General features: G+C 30.8%; 3 protein-coding genes across 5 annotated transcripts in view; 2 read left to right on the plus strand and 1 right to left on the minus strand.

Annotated features, from left to right (window-relative positions):
* LOC143197116 (uncharacterized) overlaps positions 1-1,748 on the plus strand; it is a 60,546-nt gene extending 58,798 nt beyond the window's left edge. The window contains exons 6-7 of the mRNA XM_076405305.1: positions 1,177-1,438; positions 1,501-1,748. Of these exons, the coding sequence (XP_076261420.1) occupies positions 1,177-1,438; positions 1,501-1,640 (402 nt within the window). The 3' untranslated portion in view covers positions 1,641-1,748. The remainder of the gene's footprint in view (positions 1-1,176; positions 1,439-1,500) is intronic.
* HUWE1 (HECT, UBA and WWE domain containing E3 ubiquitin protein ligase 1) overlaps positions 1-25,383 on the minus strand; it is a 158,327-nt gene that overhangs the window by 76,570 nt on the left and 56,374 nt on the right. The window lies entirely within an intron of this gene.
* The window catches only part of stol (voltage-dependent calcium channel subunit stolid), a 66,445-nt gene continuing 53,182 nt past the window's right edge, over positions 12,121-25,383 (plus strand). For all 3 annotated transcript variants that reach the window (XM_076405303.1, XM_076405302.1, XM_076405304.1), the window contains exons 1-3: positions 12,121-12,339; positions 12,867-12,948; positions 20,753-20,863. In XM_076405303.1, coding sequence (XP_076261418.1) covers positions 12,260-12,339; positions 12,867-12,948; positions 20,753-20,863 — 273 coding nt within the window. In that variant the 5' untranslated portion in view covers positions 12,121-12,259. The remainder of the gene's footprint in view (positions 12,340-12,866; positions 12,949-20,752; positions 20,864-25,383) is intronic.

A 25,383-nucleotide genomic window follows, 5' to 3' on the forward strand; every position in this document is an offset into this window, starting at 1 on the left:
AAATAGGCCTCAGTTTCGGCGATTACCTCTTCATTCGACGAAAATTTCTTCCCAGCGAGCATTCTTTTGAGATCTGAGAACAGGAAATAGTCGCTGGGGGCCAGATTTAGAGATTCATGGATTTTTGCCATCGTTTTCACTGACTTGTGACTCAGTGCATTGTCTTGGTGAAGCAGCACTTTCTTTTTCTTTAAATACGGCCGTTTTCGGCGATTTCGTCCTTCAAACGGTCCAATAACGCTGTCTAATAGTCGCTGATGATAGTCCTTCCTTTTTCAAGGTAGTCAATGAAAATTATTCCATGCGCATCCCAAAATACAGACGCCATAACCTTCCCAGTCGACTGTTGCGTTTTTCCATGCTTTAGAGCGGGTTCATCGTGTGCAGTCCACTCGGATGACTGTCGATTGGACTTCGGAGTGAAATGATGGATCCATGTTTCATCTATTGTCACATATCGATGCAAAAATTCGGGTTTATTACGCTTGGTCATCTTCAAACACTGCTCAATTTCGAATCATCAACTCGTCGTTGTTTTTGATCAAAAGTGAACTCATTGAAAGCACCCACATTGCACAGAGCTTTCTCATACCCAAATATTCGTGAATGATATGATGTAAACGTTCAGTTAATATCTTTAGAGTGTCTGTTATTTCATTCACTTTCAATGTACGGTTATTCAAAATCATTTTGTGGAATTTTTAAAGGTTTTCATCGGCAACAACCTCTTTTAGGCGTCTACTGCTTTCACCGTCTTCGGTGCTCATTTCACCACGTCTAAACTTAGAATACCAATCCTTGATGGTTGATTTTCCTGGGCAGTATCCGGAAACTCGGCATCAAGCCAAGTTTTTGCTTCAACTGTATTTTTCTCTTAGAAAATCAATATTTTATCAACAAGCGAAATTCCTTTTTAACCATTTTAAGCAATATCAAAAGTTGCTTCACTCTTTGTTCAAAATTCTCAAAATGCTATAATTCACAAACTAATCATCCTAGAGCTGTCAAATTTGGCTTTGGACCAACTAAAAAAACATATGGATTTTATTCTAGTAACGCCATCTATATGTCAGGCTGGGGACATTTGAATTGACCTGTTATATATATATATATATATTTATGTATATCTATGTAATTATCTACGCATTAATTATTTAACAATATATTATTTATTAGGAGAGACAAGAGCCTGACGGAGCCCTCTCATCATCGACATCATCATCGCCACAGCCACCAAAGTCACAAGAATTAACGCGAAAAAATGAACAAAACGAAAGTAAACTTACACTTCACGTAACCCGTGAGCTATCCGAATATAGGCAAGCTCAGCGAGATTACAAGGAATATCGAGGACACTCCAAATATACTTCAGATTATAGATATTTTAAGCCCACAACTGTTCATCCTGAAGTAACCTGTAATATGCCGAAGGCAAAAGGTAAACAGTCGAAATTGTTTCACGAATTAGTAAAATAAATTATTATTATCTCGTTATTTTAGGTTCGAATTTTGGAAATGGTAATTATAGAAAAGATTTTGCGTATGGTATGAAATCTATATCCAGTAATCATTCCGAAGATTCCCAAAATAACTCCCCCCAAATATATAATAACAAATATTCACCCATAACAAGATTTTAAATTATTTATTAATAATAAGTGTTTTGTTTGTTCAAATATTCAATTAACATATTTTTTAGTATCATTTGTTTAATGTTGTTTAATAAATAACCTATTGTTATATAAAAACGTGTGTTTTTTTTTAATCCCTATATTTTTATTGATTTATATAACACATTTCTATTTGATAATGTATATTCCATTATATCCATTATAATAATATTAAAGGTAATGATAATTTGAATTAAATAAAAGCAAAAATACATATTAAAATGTAAAATTAAAAAAAAATGTTTCCAATATTGAAACTTTAAATATACATTATTTAAAACAGAAAAACGATATTACATCTATCGAATTTTAACTATTATTATATTTATATTTTGAATGAGACATGTGAAGCATGTTACTCAGTCCAGTTACAGTATGAACAGAATGGTTAGAATTTGGACATAAATTGCTTGGAATGAAATAAGAAAAGACAAAGATTGATTCATTCGAGTTATGAATGAGTTTAAATATAATCTAAAACATTAAGAACTTTTGCTGGTTTTATGAAAATGTACGAAAATATGCATGAGGAATTTTCAGGCTTATTTAATGAGCTGAATTATTTTTTAATTAAATTACAACCTGTTTTCATCCCAAACCTGTGTATTTACGTAATATAAACATACCGTTATAAGACGGAAAATCATGTTTCATCAAATATTTTAATAATAAATAACGTGGAAATAAATTTATTATACATGTGCTCGAGGAACCAAATATTCAGCCAGTGTTTAAATAAAAATAATCAGACTTAAAACGGGCTTGTATTATTAATATACTGTGAGGGAATGGCGAAAGGAAAATACCTATTTCTAGATTTTCAAGACAGATTTTCGACATTTTCCAAATTGTGCTTCAGCAGATTTTAATATTACATCATAGGAAATTCTTTAAAAATTTCATTTAAATTTTAAGTAGGAAACGTAATATCTTTCATTTCGATGAAATTCATAAAACTACGATATTTTAATTTTCGTCTAAGGAATATCTGATGGTTTTAGGTCACTATATGTTGCATAAGTAATGTGAATTAATATTAAATTATTGCATTGTAGGTTAAGGGTTTTGTGTAAAAACAGTTTACATATCATTTCACCAAGAATTTCAAATCAGTTCAGAGTATTTTTCACGAAATATTTAATAACTGAAATAGAGTTATGTTTGGTGAATAAAGCGAATGGAGGTAGGATCTCATATTATTGGAATTTTTTATATTTATATAGATAGACATCTTTTAACAATTGTGTTGAAATCATCACTATACGTTTCCAATACCACTTTCTCAATAGTAAACTATAACATTGCAAATAATGTTAAATAAACAGAACATTAAAAATTCTCACAAATATCACTTTATTTGTCTTTAAGAAAATAATTAAATTAGGCCAATTAAGTTTCACCGATTTCTTTTGACTCGGATCGAATGATGTGGACATGCACGAGGTATAGTTCCAACAGGATAGTGCTACGTATTATAGAGATTTGGAGGTACATAAGATTGTGCGATTTGACGCGTTTTCTTGTGGGTTTTTTTGAAGTCGCTTAAGTCAACATAGCCCAACCTATCGTTTTTGAAAATTGAACCATTCATCTGTATCAAGGTCAGAAATCGCAACAGACTTTTGAACAATGTTATATGCCATATATAAGGATATATATAGGATTATGAAATTAAAAATTAATTTCGTTAATATTATCACACAATTGGTTTTATTGCATTTCAACATCGACCTGTCATTGAAAAAACTTGTATTAAAATATACAATATGTACCAACTGAACAAAAAATGGCGCATCAAATGAAATGAAGCGAAAGCGATTCACGCCATTAACAAAAATTAAGTTTGCGCACCAACGGTAGTCAACCAAAAAAGCTAACAATCTGTTAAAGCATGACTAAATATCAAAGATGAAAAACATAAGTGAGAAAAACAATATCTAGAAAAATATTTCGACTACTTAGAGGTCATTCCGGAGATTATCAATATATGGGAAATTCTGATACGGAATTCAGCGTTGAGTTCATTCAAAAAAGATAGAGAAATAGTTTCAGGGTAGCGATAATATGCTGTGAATATGCAATTTTGAACATTCATAAACCTAATTCAATAGTTTTAAGTTTCAAACGAGACATGTCAAACTTTCATTGACAATTGGCGCCTTTAACTAACAGTGATTTTACAATTACAATTTAGAGTACTGTTATAAAGAGAAATACACAGGATTTATTGCATCGATATAGATTAATGAAAGCATGGATTCATTACGAAACGCCTGAATCAAAAAAAATATCAGCTGATTGTACAACAACCGCTGAAAGTCGTCCAAAGTAATCAAAAACTCAAACATCAGCTGGCAATGATGTGGCCTCTATTTCTTAGGATGCGCATGGAATTTTGTTTCTTGACAACCTTCAGAAAGGTAAAAACATTCAATGAATAAACAGCGTCGTGGAATCCAAACCGATTTTCCATCCGCCAGATAGTCCAGATTTGTCCACCTCTGATTACAGAATGTTTGAAGATCCAGAAGGGAACAAATGCTACAGAGAATACAGCAATGTATTCGAAGATTTTTTTAGTTTAAAAAGAACTTGGCACACATATTACAACTAGTTATTCACTACTTAGTAATTTTTCCTCAATATTCATCTGAAAATCCCAAAAACTTAATTTGATAGTTGTACTCCGTACAATTAAACCATTTTATTTCTTCGCTGACAGTTAGGTATATGTAAGGCGTCCATGGGATATTAACAATGCTGCGAAAATATTAGTTCTGAGAAACTTGAATCACATTGATATTGAATTTCATTGTGCAATCCCATAATTGCACTGGCTTCAATTTTATTTATATAATAACAACTTATTGTGGAGTGATAATTCGTGATTGTCGTCTAAGCAACTATCTCATTTTTTGAGCCTCATACAAAGTTCTGCTCGTTTCTTTTTAATATGCTTTTTCCACTTGAGTTTGGCATCCAGTACCATGCCCTGATATTTTGCAGTAATCACCTACGGAATTACTCTTGCACTAATTTATCACTAGCACGTAATTTATTTTTCTGTATGTGAAATCCATATGTCTACTTAATCTTGATCTGAATCCACTCAGTAATGTTACTGAGAGCCGCTTGTAATCTAATTATACTTGTCCTAATATTGTTACTTGCAGCGATGAAGGCAGAATCATCAGTAAATTTGGGCATTGTTGCTCCTTCATATTTAGGGATATGACTGGTAAGTAAATACAACACGACACTACGTTGAAGAAAGATTGCAGAAAAAATACCAAAAGGTCAAAATTGCCATTATTTCTGGGACTTAATTATTTGAAAACCTTCTATTGAAATGGATAAAACTAATTATTGGAGACATCTAAACATCTTATTCTGGATCATCAATTTTATTTCGGGAAACAATATTCCACGAATAACCAGGTTCACAGAATCACCAGTGTCATAGAGAAATCACTAAAAGAAAATAAAGTTTGTTCTGCAATATTGTTGTGTTTTTGTTTTTTGTTTGTTTGATATTGCTAAAGATTTCGATAAAGTTTGGCACGAGGTTTCACAGTATTTAAAATTTTAATTATTTAATTATTTCAAAGTATTTCAAAACATTAATTTCTGACCTATACTCAAAAATCTACCTATTTGATACCATTTTCCTATTTGATACTTCAGAATCAAATAGGAAGATGCCAATGAGTAGTGGAACCAGTCTTTTATATGCTGTACACTGGGAACTTGCCTACATTCAATGAAAATATTGTTGCTACATTTGCCGATGACACTGCAATCCTAGCCATTGGAGATAACAACAGTGAATCAACCGAAAAGGTACAAACAGCTATTGCCAAAACACAATGCTGGAAAGACAAATGGCACATCAAAATAAATCATTGCATATTGATTTCATCAACAAAAGAGTAAGATATAAATAAACACGTAGTCCCGTGTGAAAATACAGCCAAATATTTTGGTATGATCCTTGGTGTTAAATAATAAAAAATATGCTGGTTATTAGGTAGGTATTCAGTCCTGAAAACAGTGTGGACTTGGTGTTGTAACTGTGGGTGTACTAGCCAATGCAATACATAATATCATACAAAAGTACTTCCAAAACAAGATACTGCAAGATATTGTTAATGTTCCAAACTGTCAATGATTTTATCGAAGACTACGACCAAAGACATGAACAGAGGCTCCATCAGCACTTCAATCTTGAAGTTATCCAGGTTCTAGATAATAATAGTTTAGTCAGCATATTAAACAGAGTAAAACCATTTGGTACTACTAGCAAATCTAATATATATATATATATATATATATATATATATATATATATATATATATATATATATATCCTCCAGAGGTTCCAGAATAAAATGTTGCGAGTCATCGTCGATGGCCCACAATACGTGTCCAACAAACTCACTCAAACGCGATATTCACATAGAACCCATAACAGGTGTGATTCGAAGTGCTAGTGCGAAGTACTCTGAAAGACTATTTAGTGCATCCTGATGCACTCGCCAAACAGTTGCGCGATGACAGTGAAGTGCGTAGGCTCCAACGCAACCTACCATACGAACTGGTTAATAACATAGAGTGAAATATAAGAACTTCTAGAATAAGTTAGAATAGTCATTAGAATAAGTTAGGATAGACTTTAAAATAAATTAGAATAGTATCTAGAATAAGATTTAGATTATATATTGTACAGCAGATCACTTACTGAAGTGATCTTCTCCATGTAAGGATGGTGATATTATATAACGGAAATCAAACAATAATACTTATTGTCCACGGGCAGATTGTTGACTTTCCAAGAGATTAATAAAAAAAAATTGATATAGTTGAGTGAAGGTATAAGTTCATCTTAGTGCACATTAAAAACAGTGACATAGATATTCATCCCAAAGTGTCTATCCTAGAATAAGTATTTTGTAATTTTAAAACCGTAGCAAATTATGATAAAAATAAATGGCTTATTAGTTTTAACTTGAAGATATTAAAACTATTGTCAAACTAGATGGCAGATGGAATTGAATTCAAAGATCAAAAACTTATACAAATATGTATGTGGTTATACTTGACAATTTCCGTAAACCTTACGATTTATATATGCATAAAATAATCAGAACTAAAATTTTTTTGTTCGAATAAAATTGTTCCCAAATAAATGTGTTAATTATTTCTCAAACATTTAAAATATAGAAAAATATATTGGTTAATTGGAGGAAAAATACAATTATCCGTACATAATAAACTGCTATTATACAAGCAAATATTGAAAATTATATGGAGATACTGAATTTAATTATGGGGATGTTTGGCAAAATTTAATATAAATACAATACAAGTTTGCAAGAATAAAGTCCTGAGATGTTTTCTAGGTGCATCCAGATACCTCAAGACTTATTACTAACACCGATACCTTCAGATACCGACTGTCACTCAGGACATCAAGAGAATTGCAAAGAGACATGAAAACAAACTCCATTCTCATGTCAATATCGAAGTAATACAACTCTCGGATAAGACCAGAACAGGACAATTACTGCATTCTCCTTAGTGCATTTGCCATAACTGCTAGTAGTATTATTTACCTCCTCATAAATTTTAACCAAACGTTCATGTATATTCTAAACAATAACACACATTCTTATATAGCTTTCACACTCTATAATACAATTTCCTACAGCGAAAATGTATTAATTATATACTGACTTTTACTTGTTTCCTCTCTCATCACCATGTCTTGGTAATTACTAGCATTGAATCATAAACCAACATTCATGAAGTTTCATTCAATCACTGTCACTTTCGGAATCACTACTCAAGTGAATAACTAAGCGGTTTATATCCAATCTATCAATAACTTGCTCACGATTCCAGCATTTGTGAATTTCGTTTTCAATATGTTTTATCGAGCTCATCCAAACAGAAGGTGCTATTGTCGACAATGATTCTTTCCATAAATCTAAACAGTTTTGGTTTGAATATCCTTCTCGACCTGAACGTCTATTATAATAATTCTTTGCAATGCCCCATATCAACTCAATTGGATTAAATATGCACTGATAAAGAGGAAAACGTAATACTCTGTGGTCATAAAGTTCAGCAATCTGATTTACCATATACCTATTCTCAGGCTTATTTCTAAAATAGTAATAGGTTTCTTCAAAACTTATATTATGTACTTTAAGCCATTCCTTAATTGCAGCCTTTGTTGATGGACTTGTTGGGATCTTCCCCACCAGTTTACTATTATATGGTGCATTGTCTATAACAATAACTGATGGTTCCTCCAAGTTCTTTAAAACTTGATTTTCAAAGCAAGTTATTGTTAATTTTTCCATGGTAATCACCCTTGGACTTAGAGAAAAACACTAATTCTGCACCAGGAATAAAACCATTCCTGTTTCCAGCATGAATAACTATATGTCTGCAATGAATTATTAATAAATGTTATGACTAACAAAACCTAATCGATAGTTATTCCAACGTTTACCTTTTTCCATCAACTTCCATGTTTTTACACTGCATTTATTATCACCTTGCCATGAGCGACCCAATGTACCATTCTGAAAAACCCATGTCTCATCTATGTACACAAAATCATATAATAATTCTTCTTTGAGATTGTGACATAAGTTTTTAAAAATTGTATTCTTTTGGAAGCAATGTCTGGAAGTTCCATTAAACCCCTTCGTGGGTTGTCTTTACACCACTTAAATCCTACATTACGCAACAGTGTGTGAAGGGATGTTCTATATCCCTCAAATAGCTGCATGTCTTTGGGCTTTTTATGGATACTTTCCAGACTAACAATTTCCTCTGAAATAATTGTATTAAATTATGTATCGATTGAGAAAAACTATTTACTGTTTTTATACATTTCGTATATTTGATCTCTGATTCGGCTAACATCAAGCTGATCTTGATTTGTAACTCGTTTCGCATAGACGGTTTCTTTTTGGCGAATTAAAGGTTATATTGTTTTTTATTTTTCGCGATAAATTAGAGACCGTGTCCGTACAAATATTCAGTGCAGCTGCAACATGCTAAAAAATATTGTCAATATAAACCGCAGCAATTAATATTTAAATGCTAACCTCTCTAACACATTGTACTGGTAAACGGGGGGCCCCATTATCTCGTTCCTGCTCGAAGTAACGTATTACAGACGCAATCAATTTTTTGAGTCTGACTGTGTAACGGCTTTGGCATTTTAAATGGGATTAATAGTAGCCACAAAACGTACACACGATAAGACCCAGATTCTCAATATTTTGTGATAATAGCGGCGACTTGAAATTTATCAAAACTACGTTTGTCGGTTTATAACTCATAATCATAATATTTTGAAGAATTTTGCAGACGTTTTATAAACGGGCGACTTTTGCACATTCGGTTACATACTCGAACATGTTAAACAGCATTCTATCTCTTTTTAAGTAAAATAAAATGAGAACGAAAATATTATCTGACTGTAAAATGAATTTACAATTTTTGACAGACACATATTGGTCACGTGTGTCATTACTGTTTTAAATTGACTATATATATTAATCGGCATAATGAAAATTTAGCCTCCCTGATTGAAGAAAACTAGGGCTGACCTGGTGGCGTAAAATTTGACACTGTTGAAGCTTATATCGAGAAATAATTTTTAGGCCTAAAATTTTTGTGTAATATGCGCTATAAATAAATATACTCCAATAAAACGAAAAACTCCCAAATCAAGCAACCTGGAATAGCAAGATCGGTGACACAAAATATATAAACAAACCCATCAGATGGCAGTCAGGGCTAAGAGTTTAGCTTGCCGACAATAACGTACTGGGTGGTTTAGTGGGGTTTAGTGGGTAGCCCAGAGGCAGTCTCCACATAACCAGTCCAACTCGCTTATTCTTGCGGGTCTTCCCGACCAGGTATCCGTAACAGGATTCCCCTACCCGGTTCCAGGCCAAAAAAAAATCGAATCTCGCTGGGATAAAAGTTTTTTTTTAAAAGCTTATAAAATAAAATAACAGATAGTGTTCGTTAAAATAAAGCGAATGATTAAAACATTATTAAACGAAGTTATTTAATTTTAAGTAGTGTTTTGTGTTACTTTCGGTTACTCCTGTATGGTTGGAATTATTAAGAATTAAGAATAATATGGTCACATAAAGAAATATTTTACAATTTTTGAAGAGAAAATAAATTAATGTGCCCGCCTTATCGGAAGGTATATCTTTTTCTTTGCTTACAAGGCCTTTAGATTTTCTAAATCACAATATTGATTTAATTTGATGTCGAATGATGAAGAAAAAGAAAAAAAGAAACATTGTTCCTGCTTAAAGACTGATATTAATTGATATGGTTCTGAAGACATAGTATCATTGTACTAAAAGTAATTCTAAAGGTTGTTAAGATTTTTCTGTAAATTTTAGTGGTATTGGCTTCTGAATAATATCAGGTTTCTTTATTAAATGACTTCTTATCAAAGCTCTAACCGAATAATGGCAGGTAATAAGTACTTTAATTTGTGCATCATGAGTTAAAATAAATATTACATAGAATATTAACAGTTATAAAATAGTTTCATAGAATTTTAATTGGGACACATCGGACATAAGATAAAATAGAAATCAATACATAAATGAAAGTTATAGAAGACAAACTAAAGATGAGCATCAGAGGGCGAGATCGAAGAATGAAATAATTTAGCAAAGAACAATACAATTTTATTTGAAAATTTAGGTACAGAAATTATTCTTTTAATCAACCTGGGGTATTCATTATTTTTGTAATATACATTTTAGGTGAGAAATATGGATAAAAGATGAGGATTATATGAATACATAAGTGAAGTAATGAATATATGCAGGATTTAAAATGAAACTAACTATAAAATTTGTATAGAGGGAAGACATAGGATAAATAGAAGAAATTTATTAATACTTTGTTGATTATTATAAGTATTAAAAGAAATTAGATTTGATTAAATGCAATTTAAAGAATGTTAGTAAGTGTTAGTTCTTGAAATAGTTTGTATATATTTTAATTAGCGTTGGACACTATCGACTGAAAATAGTAATTACTATTTTCAGTCAAACGGTTGGACTATTTTTTTCAATTCGTGATGTCAGACGAAGATGTACGGATCCTTTCCTGTATAAATTGTGAAAGAGGAAAGGATGGAGATAATAGCTTGGAGCAGTTAATTTTATATGTGCTTATATTTTCCAACGGTAGTGTAAGCGAGACGAAGATGTATATATTCCTTCACGAACTAACTTTAAAAAAGAAAAGGAAAAAATAATTACTGAATACTATTATATTAATACATAACGTGCAATTTATAATTTAATTTTAAGCGAAGTAGGATTACTTTTGTATTTGTATGTTCCGTGCATCTGTAAAAAGGAATGGAATTTTTCTGTGAAATTGAATAATACCCCACAAATGTTTTATTGTATTTTAATGTGTTAATTGCTATTTTTGGATAATATACAATAATAAATATAGGGAATACAATAGAACTTAAACAAAACCAAAAAGCTAAAGATGTACAAAGTCATAAATACGATATAAAAATTAAACATACATCTAATCATAGAAAAAAAAATGCGTGAGACAATTAAAAATGATCTGATGATGATATAAATGTTTTATTTATTATTGAACGATAATATTTTTTAATAAAAATCGAGAGAGTAATCGCAATATTACCTATAAAAACAGGTAAAAAGTAGTAAAATCAGTAGAACCAAAAATAGCGTCTGAAACAGTGGATAGTAAAAACTAGTCATTTACTAAACAGTCGATAGTCAATTTCAGTCGATAGTTCCCAACACTAATTTTAATATAAAGACATTTATTATTTTAAATACATTTCTGATCACATATTGAAAGTACTGTTAAAACAAGTTTTAGTAACATATCAAATTTCGACCACAGGGCGATCACTAGTAAACACTGTTATTCTAGAGACTAAGACCGGTTCTCCTAGAAGACAAATTGTATGTTGGTTGGCAACGGCCAGTAACAATGTAATAAATAAATTTTGTAAAAAATTATTAAACATAACAATGTTTCTACGACACTGATACGATTCTAAGTATATTTAAACAAACGGACCCAGTAAACATGGATGATAATTATACGGGACTTTTAAAAAGGCCCTTGTGACATTCTTTTTTGTTCCGAGTAGCAATAGTGCGGCAGTTTTTGTCGAGTAAATTACGGTATATCCAGTAAAATAATTACTATTAAAGAAGAAGAAGGGGAAAAAATGTGTCCTAATTATGACGAGGGTAAGAAATCCTCTGTACATTTTCCGACCTCTCGAATATATGGCATCCCCGCTGCTATCGCAAGAGTATCGACTCGAAAACTGGCGATTGCGCTCATCGAGACGTCGGGTGTGTACTACGCGCCAGCGACAATCGCCACCACCATCCCGCTTACAGCTATCCCGAATTTTACTATGTAAGCGCCCTCATAGACGCCGACCATAAAAATGACTCTGGAACGGTCGAATCTTGTATCCGAAGTGTGACTAAGACCAGTGCTACCAGTGGGTGTTAGTGATTATGGGCCTTCTAGCATTATTCCTGCTGGCCCTCATTGGGTCCGCTCTCTTAGAACAAGACGAGGATATACCTCATAACGAGTAAGTTGACCTTTTAACTCTATCCGACGTCTAGACCGTCTATTAAGATATCTCACGATTATAACAATAATATAACATTTTATCATCAGAAGTATATACCGGTGTTCTTTTTAAATAAATAAAACTCCTCTAACAAAAAAAAACATTAAAAAATATTCCCTCCATCACTCATTCTGTTATTACACTTAAATAAATGTTAGTCATAATTCGAACAAAATTTTTTTAAATAATACCGGTAATTATATATACACGCAAGCAATATTTAACCTAAATTAACTAGCAACTAGCTTTTGGGTTAAAGCTCTATAAGAATGCTCGCCATCCATTAGTTTTCCAATCATGTCTTTTCCATTATCGCAACTTTTTTCAATATAAAAGTTTTTATAGTTATATATATATAGATACATATGAGAAAAGTTTTTTTTTATATTAATCGATAGAACCATCTGGAATCACTATTAGTATTTCATTTCGTTCTCCACACTTCTGGACTATCATTTAATTTTTTTTTAATTTTAAATTTTTAGAGTTCGCAATTGGGCTCTACAATTCGGCGTTGGACTATGGGAATATGGCAAAATGATGACAAAAATGAACGAATTACAAAGGGTGAGTGATATATTATTGTTTTTATTCTACGACAATTAATTTTACTATAACGTATTTTTTCTCGGGTTGTTCGACGTTCACGTGAAAAAAAAATCGCACCTACACGGTTGCGGCATAGTAGGCCACGTACCTTCGTGCGACTGCGCCCGCCAAAACGAACCCCTTGTAATCCAACTGGCGTTGTCAAAAGTGGAGCAATTTTTTCGTTCTTTCCAAATTACGCAAGCGATCACCTTGAATGGTGATTCTAAATTTAGTTCGATCGTGTTGATTAATGCCGATTTTTTTTATTCACGTGAACTTGCCAGCCCGATATTACGATGAAAATCCGTTTTAATCAACCTATTGGAAATTGATGGATAAGCACAACGTTATTAGTTATTATCATAACAAAAATCCACTCGAGAAAAATAGCTCTAGATTTGGTATTCAAAGTGGCAACCATCAACTCTCTATCCTCCACATTTATAGCTTACTAACATGATTTAATTCACTGATTAGTGATTAATTTGAGACTACAATTATATTATTTCTTATAAAGTCAAAAATTAATTCAAAATAAATAGCAACAACTTTTTGAGTTTGAAATCTGGATAAAAAGAAATCTAAAATAGTGAGATAACTTCATTTATTATATGTTTAGATAAAATTCCACTGTGTGATAAAACAAGATGCCATCAATAACTTCCAATCATCAATAAAGTTAAAATTGGACATCTGTCAACAATATAACCTTAAAACATTGTCGACTCTATATCAGCTTATAGTTCCTAAATTATTTCAAGTTTTCGGCCAAATGAATTCTTTAATTTAAAGATGCTTGTAGTTGACAAGCTTCGATTGCTTGTAGAACTATATCTTAAGACTGCATTAGTAATATATAAGTACATAAGTACTATAGACTGCTATAAATTATAACTGATGTCTCTAAGTTGAACGTTATAAAAAAAACCATTATTGTTCTTAACAAAAACATGGTCAAATGATATTTTTAATCTGGCAACGTTGAACGTTGACTACATATTGAAAAATCCATAAAAATCTATAATGAAAACACTTAAATATGATGCTCCACCCTACATGCCTTATTCGTCAGACATTGCTCCACCTGATTACCAATAATTTTGAGCGAAAATATATCTGATGACACAAAATATTAAAGAATAGAATGAATTCGTATATAGCTTCAAAAAATAAAAAATTTTGTCGACATGGTAAGTGTATGCTGCCAAAAAAATGCGAGAAATTAACCGCTGGAAATTGATAGATGACAGACTTATTAACAACAATCAAGATAACAATGAAGATCATATAAATTCGTTAATTAAAACTAAAATATTATTACAAGTTACGTTACATAGTTGTTTATTATATTTATTTTCTTAGAAGAAAAAGCTTTTGAAATTAAAATAACAGAAAAAAAAGAATATATAAAGTTATTAGAATATTTATGTATACTTGTCATGAAGCTACTTAATAAAAGAATACTATATGTAAGACTTTGGTAAGGTTTCCCACAGTTTACCCTCAATAAATCTCATCTCAATTGGTCATGCTTCTTAAGCTGTACAATAGTCCAATCATTTAAATCCTTGTGCCAAAATATGGTAAGTTCCACAACAAGAGATATGAATTTTTCATGTTTAACTTTGAAAATATCTGTCGTGTTTTTTAAATCTCAATATATCACAATTAAATTATATTATCAAAATATATTAGGAAATATTAACTGACGAGTTTGCTTAATCATCTATAAATCCATAGCAAATCAAAAGAGAACAATTTCCAATCCCAAGAGAATCCATAAATGTATCTATTTTTATCTTCGTTTAATAACTATATCTCATATAAAAATACTATCTATTGATAACACATTAATTAACGGAATTAAAACCTGAGATTTGTCAAAATAAATTAAGATTATTTTGAAATTTAGATATTTTATAATATTATTTATTTATCTGATATCTAGACATACAGCTACAATTAAAATTATATGAGAAGCAACTTGTGGGAGAAATAAATGTTTTATTACTCAATTTCATCGAAATAGTAGCTCGATTTGCTTTGAAATATCAACATATTTTTTAAAATGGTGGTTCTAATGTTGCCGAAGCTAAGTACAGCAATGAAAACTTTTGTGTTCGGTTTAGGAAATGTAATACTTCGATATGGAAGTTACGAGTAGCCGTAATCTAAATTACAAACATAATTCACACATATGATAAGTGAAACGGCAAATACATTTGTTATCATGTATGGTAATTTATTCGACGCAGAGTCAGATGAATTTTATAGCCTCAATCAATTTTCGAAAAAACGTATTACCACATGAATATGATACTTAAATTAAATTAGTATAATCATATAATATCTTGGTTTTCTTTTACATTGCTATTTTACATAATAATATAAAAATATTATCAATACTAGGTTGTAGTTATATCATTTAGTAGTTCTATCATAGTTAGAATCATTTTTTTGGGGGGGTTGTGAGAGCAATTTTGTTCGTACATTATCCCTAAACTGGTAAAGCAATAAACTCAGATTATTACCACAACTTCTTAGACCAATTGGATGTAGATTGGATGGAGCAATTGGATGTTTCGAAAAAAAAAAAAATATAGTACACCTACTTACAAAACTCGAAAACCCATCGCTGAAGCCAATGAATTAAAGTGAGCTTATTCACCAGATTTAGCCTCCTTTGACTTCTGGTTTTTCTCACAATAAAAAAATTTTATACAAAAATGTTATTGTATCTTTAGAGAGGTACTTGGGAGGCCTTCCGCAAAAGTACCACATTGATATGATGCAGAAAATGAAGTATTGTTGGAATATGTTAAGTGCATTAAATTTGAAAAATATCTCTATAATATAGGATATATCCGTTTTAATTCGAACTGATTGAACGACCTAAACAATTGAATAAAAAAATAACTTTAAGTTAAAAGCTCTCACTTTCTAAAAATATTTTTGGAACAATTTGAGAAATTTTACATAGTGCGTATTCTTAACTATTTTTAGTTACACCTGAAATATATGAAATTGTTGTGTGCTATAAATATAACTTGTAATCCAGGTATCAATATTAACTTATAATAAATTATTTGCCCACCATGATCCTAAGATCATTCCCATTACAACTTTAAAATTAAAATATAGTTAGTATCGGTATAAACCGCCATGGTTGGCGCAGTGGTCAAGGCGACAGGACGGTCTTCCTATTGTTGCGATAGTCGCGGGTTCGAATCCTGCTAGGACATGGATGTACTTTATATATATAGACATATATTTACTACCATACCCCAGCAGGATTCAAACCCGCGACAATCGCAACAGCAGGAGGAGCGTCCTGTCGCCTTTATCACTTTCGCCAACAAAGCCGACTAAAACATCAATTAAAATGATAGTTAACACGATTACAGGCATAAGTATATAAAATGTTTTTAACAAAAAAATTGAACCAACTACAAAAAATAAATAAGGAACTCTACTACACGTATTTTATATTCTACTATATACACACAATTTAGCTTAATATCTATCTAAACATATTTATCTATTTACAATATTATTTTACTACTACTAACTGATCACTTTGAAGTAGGCGCGAACAACAAATTAGATTTGTTTTGTTTGTAATTTAATTTTTTGTATATGTCACAAAATTATATTATTTTTGTATTTTTTGGGCTTTGCAATAAAAATAAACAAAAACCTTATTTAACCTATCTACTACACGTATTTTATATTCTAATATATACACATAATTTAGCTTAATACCTACCTAAACATATTTATCTATTTAAAATATTTAACTACTATTAACTGATCACTTTGAAGTAGGTGCGAACAACAAATTAGATTTGTTTTGTGCGTAATTTAATTTTTTGTATATGTCACAAAATTATATTATTTTTGTATTGTTTGTGCCCGACAATAAAAATAAACAAAAACCTTATTTAACCTATCTATTACACGTATTTTATATTCTACTATATACACACAATTTAGCTTAATACCTACCTAAACACATTTATCTATTTACAATATTATTTTAACTACAACTAACTGATCACTTGGAAGTAGGTCGAACAACAAATTATATTTGTTTTATTCGTAATTTAATTTTTTGTATATGTCACAAAATTATATTATTTTTGTATTTTTTGGGCTTTGCAATAAAAATAAACAAAAACCTTATTTAATCTATCTAGTACACGTATTTTATATTCTACTATATACACACAATTTGGCTTAGTACCTACCTAAACATATTTATCTATTCACAATATTATTTTAACTACTATTAACTGATCACTTTGAAGTAGGTGCAAACAACAAATTAGATTTGTTTTGTTCGTAATTTAATTTTTTGTATATGTCACAAAATTATATTATTTTTGTATTGTTTGGGATCGGCACCAATTTCAAGCGATAAGTTATAAGTAAATAGATAAATATATTTAGGTAGGTATTAAGCTAAATTGTGTGTATATAGTAGAATATAAAATACGTGTAGTAGATAGGTTAAATAAGATTTTTGTTTATTTTTATTTAGTTATTACAACGATTATTATGTATATATTTCATTACTATTACATTGTTAAATTTAGATTATTATGTTACATATGTTAAAAGTCTAAGTTTGATAATTTTTTAATTTTTAATGAGTTACTTATTTATTTTTTGAAGCCGGTTCAATATTTTTCTTAAAAATATTTTACTTTTCTTTGTTTAGTGCTCGATATTTACTTAATAAATTACGCAGTTATTTTATTGCCCGTATGAAGAAAAATAGGAATAAAGAAACAATGATTGAACATAAGGAACGTCAGGCTCCGGTGTCCGCTACCTAACTAGGTGCTTTGACAAATGTTCTAACCAAACTAGAACAACAACAAAAAGTCGTCGCCCCCGCCGGGAATCGAACCCGTGACCTCCGCATGTCAGCTGAACGCTCTAACCACTCACTACAGAAGTAGTTGCCTGCAATATTTTAACGGCTTCTCATATGATATGGTTAGTGTTTAAAAAGCAAACTGAACGACTTCCGGTTTTCCGTTAGATCAGTTCGGCAATAACATTATACCCAAATATCTGATTATTTTAGATATAAGAATATGTGAAAACTTTGTACGTGCGTTTGAAACTTGAGGGTTGCCTCGATTTCCCCCCTTTCCCCTATTAAATCCTGACTTGGCTTCAATGGGGCCACCTCGGAAGTTCAGTCTTTCGAATTAAAAAATAATTTTGAATATCGGTCCATAATTGACGGAGAAACACATTAAAAAATATATGTACAGTCGAACATAGAACCTCCTCCTTTTTTGAAATCGGTTAACAAAACAACCCGACAATCTATTTGAGAAACATTATATTATTAGATCTCGGTAGAACTAAGTTTAGCACGTAATGTAATAAATAAGTTTCCTACATCTAATCATTAAATTAATCAAGTTATCCAGATAGCAATTAACTAAAAATAAAAGGAGTTAAACCGGCGCATACTTTATGATTAGTCCCGATATAATTGTAGGTAAAAACACAAAACGCAAAATAATGATATGGTAATTTTGCTTTTAATTTTTATTGCTTATTTTATGTTCGTTTTAATGACGTGTTGGTTTGAGCCCAGTATGTGAACCCTTGTAATCCGGTTGGCTTTCTTCAATCACGCGATCCACTAATTTTACTGGTGATTTTGAAAGTTTACATAGATCACGCATTTATTCGCAACATAAATATCATTGGTCTGACATAAATCAATTTTACATACAACAGTAATTACCATTTTCGTGATGAATGGGCGGCTCTATTACTAGTTGATATTCTTACTCGGTTTCAATACAATGAATGAAACTATATACGTGAAAAAAATACAATACTACAAATTCCCATGAATTAATATAACGGGCAAAATTAGGTATAATTTGTTTAATAAAATATTTTCTTTAATTATTCTTTTTAACTCTATTTAATGTCCTGGATAAGCGCTTTCATTAATTGTTATGTAATATAATAGAATGTTGATTATGTTATCGCTATCTTTTATAATAATATAAGCTTTGTCTAAGTTTAAGAAGTTATATCATCGTAATTTCAATTATCTTGAACACTAAAAAAGAAACGACAAGCATTTGGAAAATTAAATATAAAGAGGTGATATCTCTTATTGTGGAACTTATCACATATTGGCACGAGGATTTGAATGATGGGATTATTGTTCAACTTAAGAAGCTTGATCAATTAATTACATATATAATCTTAATTCTTATTAGAAACTCGTTAACTTCAATCGATACATGATGGATAATGATTTAGATTCCTGCTAATAGTAGCTAAATAACTAATCTGAGGGCTGATGATTGCTGTAAGTCTCAAGAAAGAATGTTGTGCGCCTCAGTCCTATTTTTTAAAAGTGAGATATCGCAATAAGATATTGGCAAATAGTATTTTTTATAATTACCTTTATTGGCTCAATTTTTGAGATAACATTTCAATAATTGAAAATAAGAATAAGGGAGAATGTGCAATCATACTTTATCAAAGGCCTGAGATATGCCCTGAACAATATCTTTTGGTGCCGGCTTGGTGGCGCAGTGGTAAAGGCGATGGGACGATCCTCCTACTGTTGCGATAACCGCGGGTTCGAATCCTGCTAGGGCATGGTCGTAAATTTATGTTTGTAATTGTTTAATATTTGTGAATATAATAGGCAAGAGTGTAAAATCCGACAAGGAAAATGATCCCAGTCACGCCAGTAACCAGACTGGATAAGACCGGATGTCTTCTGGGATGATTTCTAAAGTTGGTCACTCGCCAGTCAGTAGGCTTAATGCTGAGGACCGTGGTTCGGAACCCACGTTAAACTTTAGGCTCATTTTAGATAGTTGGTAAAAGGAGACTTTAAAATATATTTTTTGTTTACCAGTCTATTAGTTCTATAGTTCCAAGCTTCTTACGAAACCCAAATTGATGTTGTGAAATGATTTTTTATATTATCAAAAACTTTGTATTTTGGAAACTTATAGGCCGGTAGAATGTGATCTCTGGTTTTCCCCCGGTTTCAGAATTATGATTATTTTAGCTACTTTTCAGATGCTAGGAAATTAATTCATCTGTAATATTACATCAAATATGAATGTTATTAATTTTACACCCTTCTCTGATAGTCTTTTTTAAAATTTTCCCTGTTATTAGATCCAGGAACATTTGTACAATTATCTCTCTCATTGTTATTTGTTTAACTTCTCTGATACTAATTTTCTCAATATTTACCTGCTTAAATAAATTATTATAAATTATGTATTGTATATATTGTAGCTAAATACCAAGCAAAAGGTATAAACAGAAAAAAATTACTAATGGATTGAATAAAATGTATTCTTTTATATGTTGAGTATATTGTTAACAAAAATTGATAAAATTATAGAATTATCAAAAAAGTTAAAATATCATAAAATTTGTTATAAATATTGTTCTATTAAATTCCATTTTATTTGTCCAATAAAGCTTTAATTTAATTCCAATAGTGTAACGAAACAAGAGACAAAACGTGTAAACACCAAAATCTAACTAATCGACTTAATTGATTGAATTCAATGGTTTTTAACTTTATTTATCGTCAAAAATGGATTGAAAAATTAAACTAAATTTGTTTGATAAAGTGAAACACGATATATATATTTGACGAAATGTAATATTCAGATATTTTATGGTTTTATCATACCGTTTATATCACATATAATATTGAAATAAATTATTTTCTCAAGTTCTAATCAAACGTTTCTTTTTCCAGAAATATCACGACGTAGATATAGATGTAGTTAGGAAAGATGGACTTATTTTAATACGTGAGATGGCGACAGAAGTGAAGAATATGATGGATTTCAAAATGAGTGCTGTTATGGTAAGTAATAAAAAATAGTTTATAATATTTACTTAGAATGACAATGACAATTCATTTATCACCACATTTCACAAATCCCTCATTATTTATTTCTTTTAATGTCATGCGATCATCAGTTTAGCTATATATTTTGTTATACTACAGTAAAATAACATTTCCAGTAATCATACACCGCTTATAGTAAATAATATATAAAAATTAGGGTATTTTTTCTCCATACATGTCTAAATACATAGACATGCACTATTACAATAAAAGAAATGATAAATAAATGACATAACATAAATAGTCATCAATAATCTATACCATTAGCTATGAAGAATGGCTTTGATAATGATGTTGGCAAGCTGGAAATTGCGTATGTTTTATTTTATTTCCATATATATAAAATCATCAGTAATAAACTCATATAGTAATTTGTGAGATGTAACATAACAGGTCAATTGCAAAGTCCCTGCCTACCATAGTAAAACACATTTTTTGACAAAATTAGTTTGTTTTATTCAACATAGCTCCCTTCAAGGCTGATACACTGATTATAGCGACCCTCCAACTTCTCGATACCATTTTTGTAGTACGATTTATCCCTTGCTTCAAAATAGGCCTCAGTTTCGTCGATCACCTCTTCATTCGACGAGAATTTCTTCTCAACGAGCATTCTGCGGATTCGGTTCGCCGGGGGCCAGATCTGGAGAATACGGTGGATAGGGAAGCAATTCGAAGCCCAATTCATGTATTTTCCATCGTTTTCACTGACTTGTGATACGGTGCATTGTCTTGATGAAGCAGCATGTTCATTTTCTTCAAATGCGGTCGTTTTTTGGCGATTTCGTCCTTCAAACAGCCCAATAACGCTATATAATAGTCGTTGTTGATGGTCCTTCCTTTTTCAAGGTAGCCAATGAAAAATTATTCCATGCGCATCCCAAAATACAGACGCCATAAACTTACCAGTCGACTGTTGAGCTTTCCCACACTTTGGAGCGGATTCATCGTGTGCAGGCCACTCGGATGACTGTCGAATGGACTTCGGAGTGGAATCATGTTTCATCCATTATCACATATCGACGCAAAAAAATCGGGTTTATTAAGCTTGATCATCTTCAAACACTGCTACGAATCAACTCGTCGTTGTTTTTGGCAAAAAGTGAGCTCGTGCGGCACCTACTTTGCACAGAGCTTTCTCATACCCAAATATTCGTGAATGATATGATGTACACATTCAGTTGATATCTTTAGAGATTCTGCTATTTCATTCATTTTCAATTTACGGTCATTCAAATTCATTTTGTGGATTCTTTTAATGCTTTCGTCGGTAACAACCTCTTTTGGGCGTCCACTGCGTTCACCGTCTTCGGTGCTCATTTCACCATGTCTAAATTTAGCATACCAATGGTTGATTTTCTTGGGGCAGTGTCCTTAAACTCGGCATCAAGCCAAGTTTTTGCTTCAACTGTATTTTTTCCTTTCAAAAAGCAATATTTTATCAACACGCGAAATTCCTTTTTATCCATTTTTTTCACAATAACAAAAGTTGCTTCACTCAAAATGCTATAATTCACAAACTAATGATTCGACAGCTGTCAAATTTATACACGCATCTTTTAAGGGCTAGGGCTACCTAACCCTTAAAAGGTAAAAACAGGCTAAAGACATATGGATTTAATTCTAGTAGCGCCATCGATGTGTCAGGCCTGGGACTTTTCAATTGACCTGTTATTGTATAAGCAAATAAATATTGACGATGGTCACAACTTCTTTGTCTTGCTATTAAAAATATCGGGAGTATTATTGTTAGTTATTTTTATATTGACTTGTCAAATATATGATTTGTTACTCTAACACAGATTACAAAAAAAATTGATACTGATAGTAATAATTACTAGTTATTCAAAGTCTATATAACATAAATTCAGTATATATGTCCAAGTATTATTTGACTTGTTTTCGTTTCCTCTTATATATCTAACATGCCCTTAAAAAGTTTTTATAAGAGGGAAAATATTGATTCTTATATAACATAGGGAAACTTTTAACATTGGGTGGAAAAAGTTATTTGTTATTAAATCCAATAAGATTTCCGTTTATTGCGAAACTGTTCCGAAAGGAATATAAAATAACGCTCGTTTCTTCTACTAGCGACAAACAAAGATACCATTCCGATGTATTTGAGCACAATACAATGAAATTCTCCTCTTGTTTAATCCAAAATGTCAGTATGTGTGTTAATATTAAAATTAAACAAATGCTATTAAAATAAAATGTCTGCGATTTGTGGGATATGAATAAATAGTAAACAAATTTTTCAGTGCATTCAACGCTGAATATTTGAAAATATATTTAAAATGGATTTGAAAGATATTAAAATTTTATATTATATATATTTGTAAATTAAACAACTAAAACAATTACAACATTGACCATGACTTTGCAGTAGAAAAAGTTAGAAAGTTAAACTACATTAACAGCAAATAAAAAGTACAATATACAAAGCCAGAGTTCTCCAGATTACTTAATACTAAACAAACAAAAACATTTAAAAGTAATTAGTTCGGTTTTTATTTTTAAATGGTTCATAGTGAGGCTTCGAGGTTACATCACGATATTACCTGTACTTGAGCGAGCCCATAATACAACAGACCATCAGCAATGATTATAGATCAACAGTAACAAATATGTAATTAAGTGGGTTTATTGATATATGAGAAAAAATGAGAATTGCTAATTTTGAAATAAATTGAAGTAGGATCATTTGCAAAAGTGCTCTCCAAGTTGCTCTTGGAGGAAGGGGAATGTTAGAATCTACACCAAAATCATCCAGGTGCTTATTTGGTCAATTCCTCTGTACAACATGGATATTTGGAAACTGTTAAACTCTGATATTCGCTTGGAGGCGAAGTATTTATCATCGAGATCATCCTAGAATTGATTGCTTAGTAGTTATTCCTCTGAATTCGGCTTTTTTGGAAAGAATTTTGATGATATTTGAGTCCATGCTCGTTAACATAAATCAAGAGAAACAATGAAATATAGTTAGTAATGTGGAATTAAATTCAATTGCAATCATACGGCATCAATAAAATAACAGTCTCCTAAAATGCCTACTGAAAATTGATGATGATGAATACGTAAAGGACTACCCTAATTTTTGTTTTAAAATGAACTATTCTCGAAAAGAAATAACATCTATGGAAATAAAACTATATAATTAAATATCTGAACCATTAAGATATTAAATATATTATTTATAATGTAATATTCTTTGGGTAACTTTATTAAACTGTATTTATATAATATTAATGAAGTTATCAAACTAAACTTATATTACTTTTTGTAACTTGTCGTATTTATTTATTATTGATAAAATAATTTTAACAGTTAAATATAGTTGGGTTTTCTTTTTATAGTATCCTGTGACGTAATGCTTGCATGACTCGAAGTTGTTAGCTATATACAAGTATATTCATAACCGTTCCATATATTTATAAAGAAGCATTTGAAAGTTTAACTTGGCCATTTGCTTCTAAGATATTAATTACACTGAAACACCGAATATTAATAATAATATGTTTCAAGGGGGACAAATTCGACGAACATATTTTCTAATTATATGCTTTAACATATGATAATAATAGGTCTAGAAACATGAGGACTTTGTTATGTGCCTTTCATGATGCAATAAATTATTGGAAATAGTAACTTGAGCTATAAAATGATTGAAACTGTATTAAATAAACTAATTTGTTAGAATATCAACGAAAGAAACTTACTTACGCTATACTCTGAAGAAGTAGCAAATCAGAAAATAATAATTTTGTCCATACATTGTTCTTTTTGATTATGAAGAAATAAATGAGTATATATATTATATTAACAATCAAAATTGAAAAACATATATAGAAATAGATAAGATATGAGAAAAAATTGTTAAGTAAATAAAGAGTAAAGTGCATCCAATATAATGATATCGACACTTAACTAATTTGATACTCATTGATGATAAGGAATTTTTGATCAGGTAAATACTGAGGCTTTGAAAAATATTAATAATACACTCATAATTGGAGTAACATAATCTAAGAATAAATTAAGAAAAGTGCAAAATAATAGCAACGGAGTGATATTATCAATTGCACTGGTTCTTGCTTTGGGGAGCCCTAGAAGCTCCTACAACATATTTCCCTAAAAATTATTGAATATCTTCAGGCATGTTACGATGGCTAGTCATTTTCGACTGAGAAACAATTTTTTGAATTCATTTGGGATCCTAGCCGTGTCCCCCAAGGAGATATTTTTTATCCAGTGCTCTTTAAAATCATTAAAATAAATGCGAAAATATTAAAAAAGAGACATGATGTTCAATTAAAAACTTCCTGGGATAAATCCAGAGATGCAGATTGCAATGATTTGGACATGCTTGTCGAATGAAAGGCGAAGAAATGTCTCACAGACTTTTGGGACGAAATCGACCTTTTGGATAGAAAACGCACTGAACAGCATGGCAGAGATTTGATGAAAAA

This window comes from Rhynchophorus ferrugineus, unplaced genomic scaffold (genome assembly GCF_030347505.1).
Source record: "Rhynchophorus ferrugineus isolate W39M unplaced genomic scaffold, kcgeb_rfMv2 rfM5, whole genome shotgun sequence".
NCBI classification, from domain to species: domain Eukaryota; kingdom Metazoa; phylum Arthropoda; class Insecta; order Coleoptera; family Curculionidae; genus Rhynchophorus; species Rhynchophorus ferrugineus.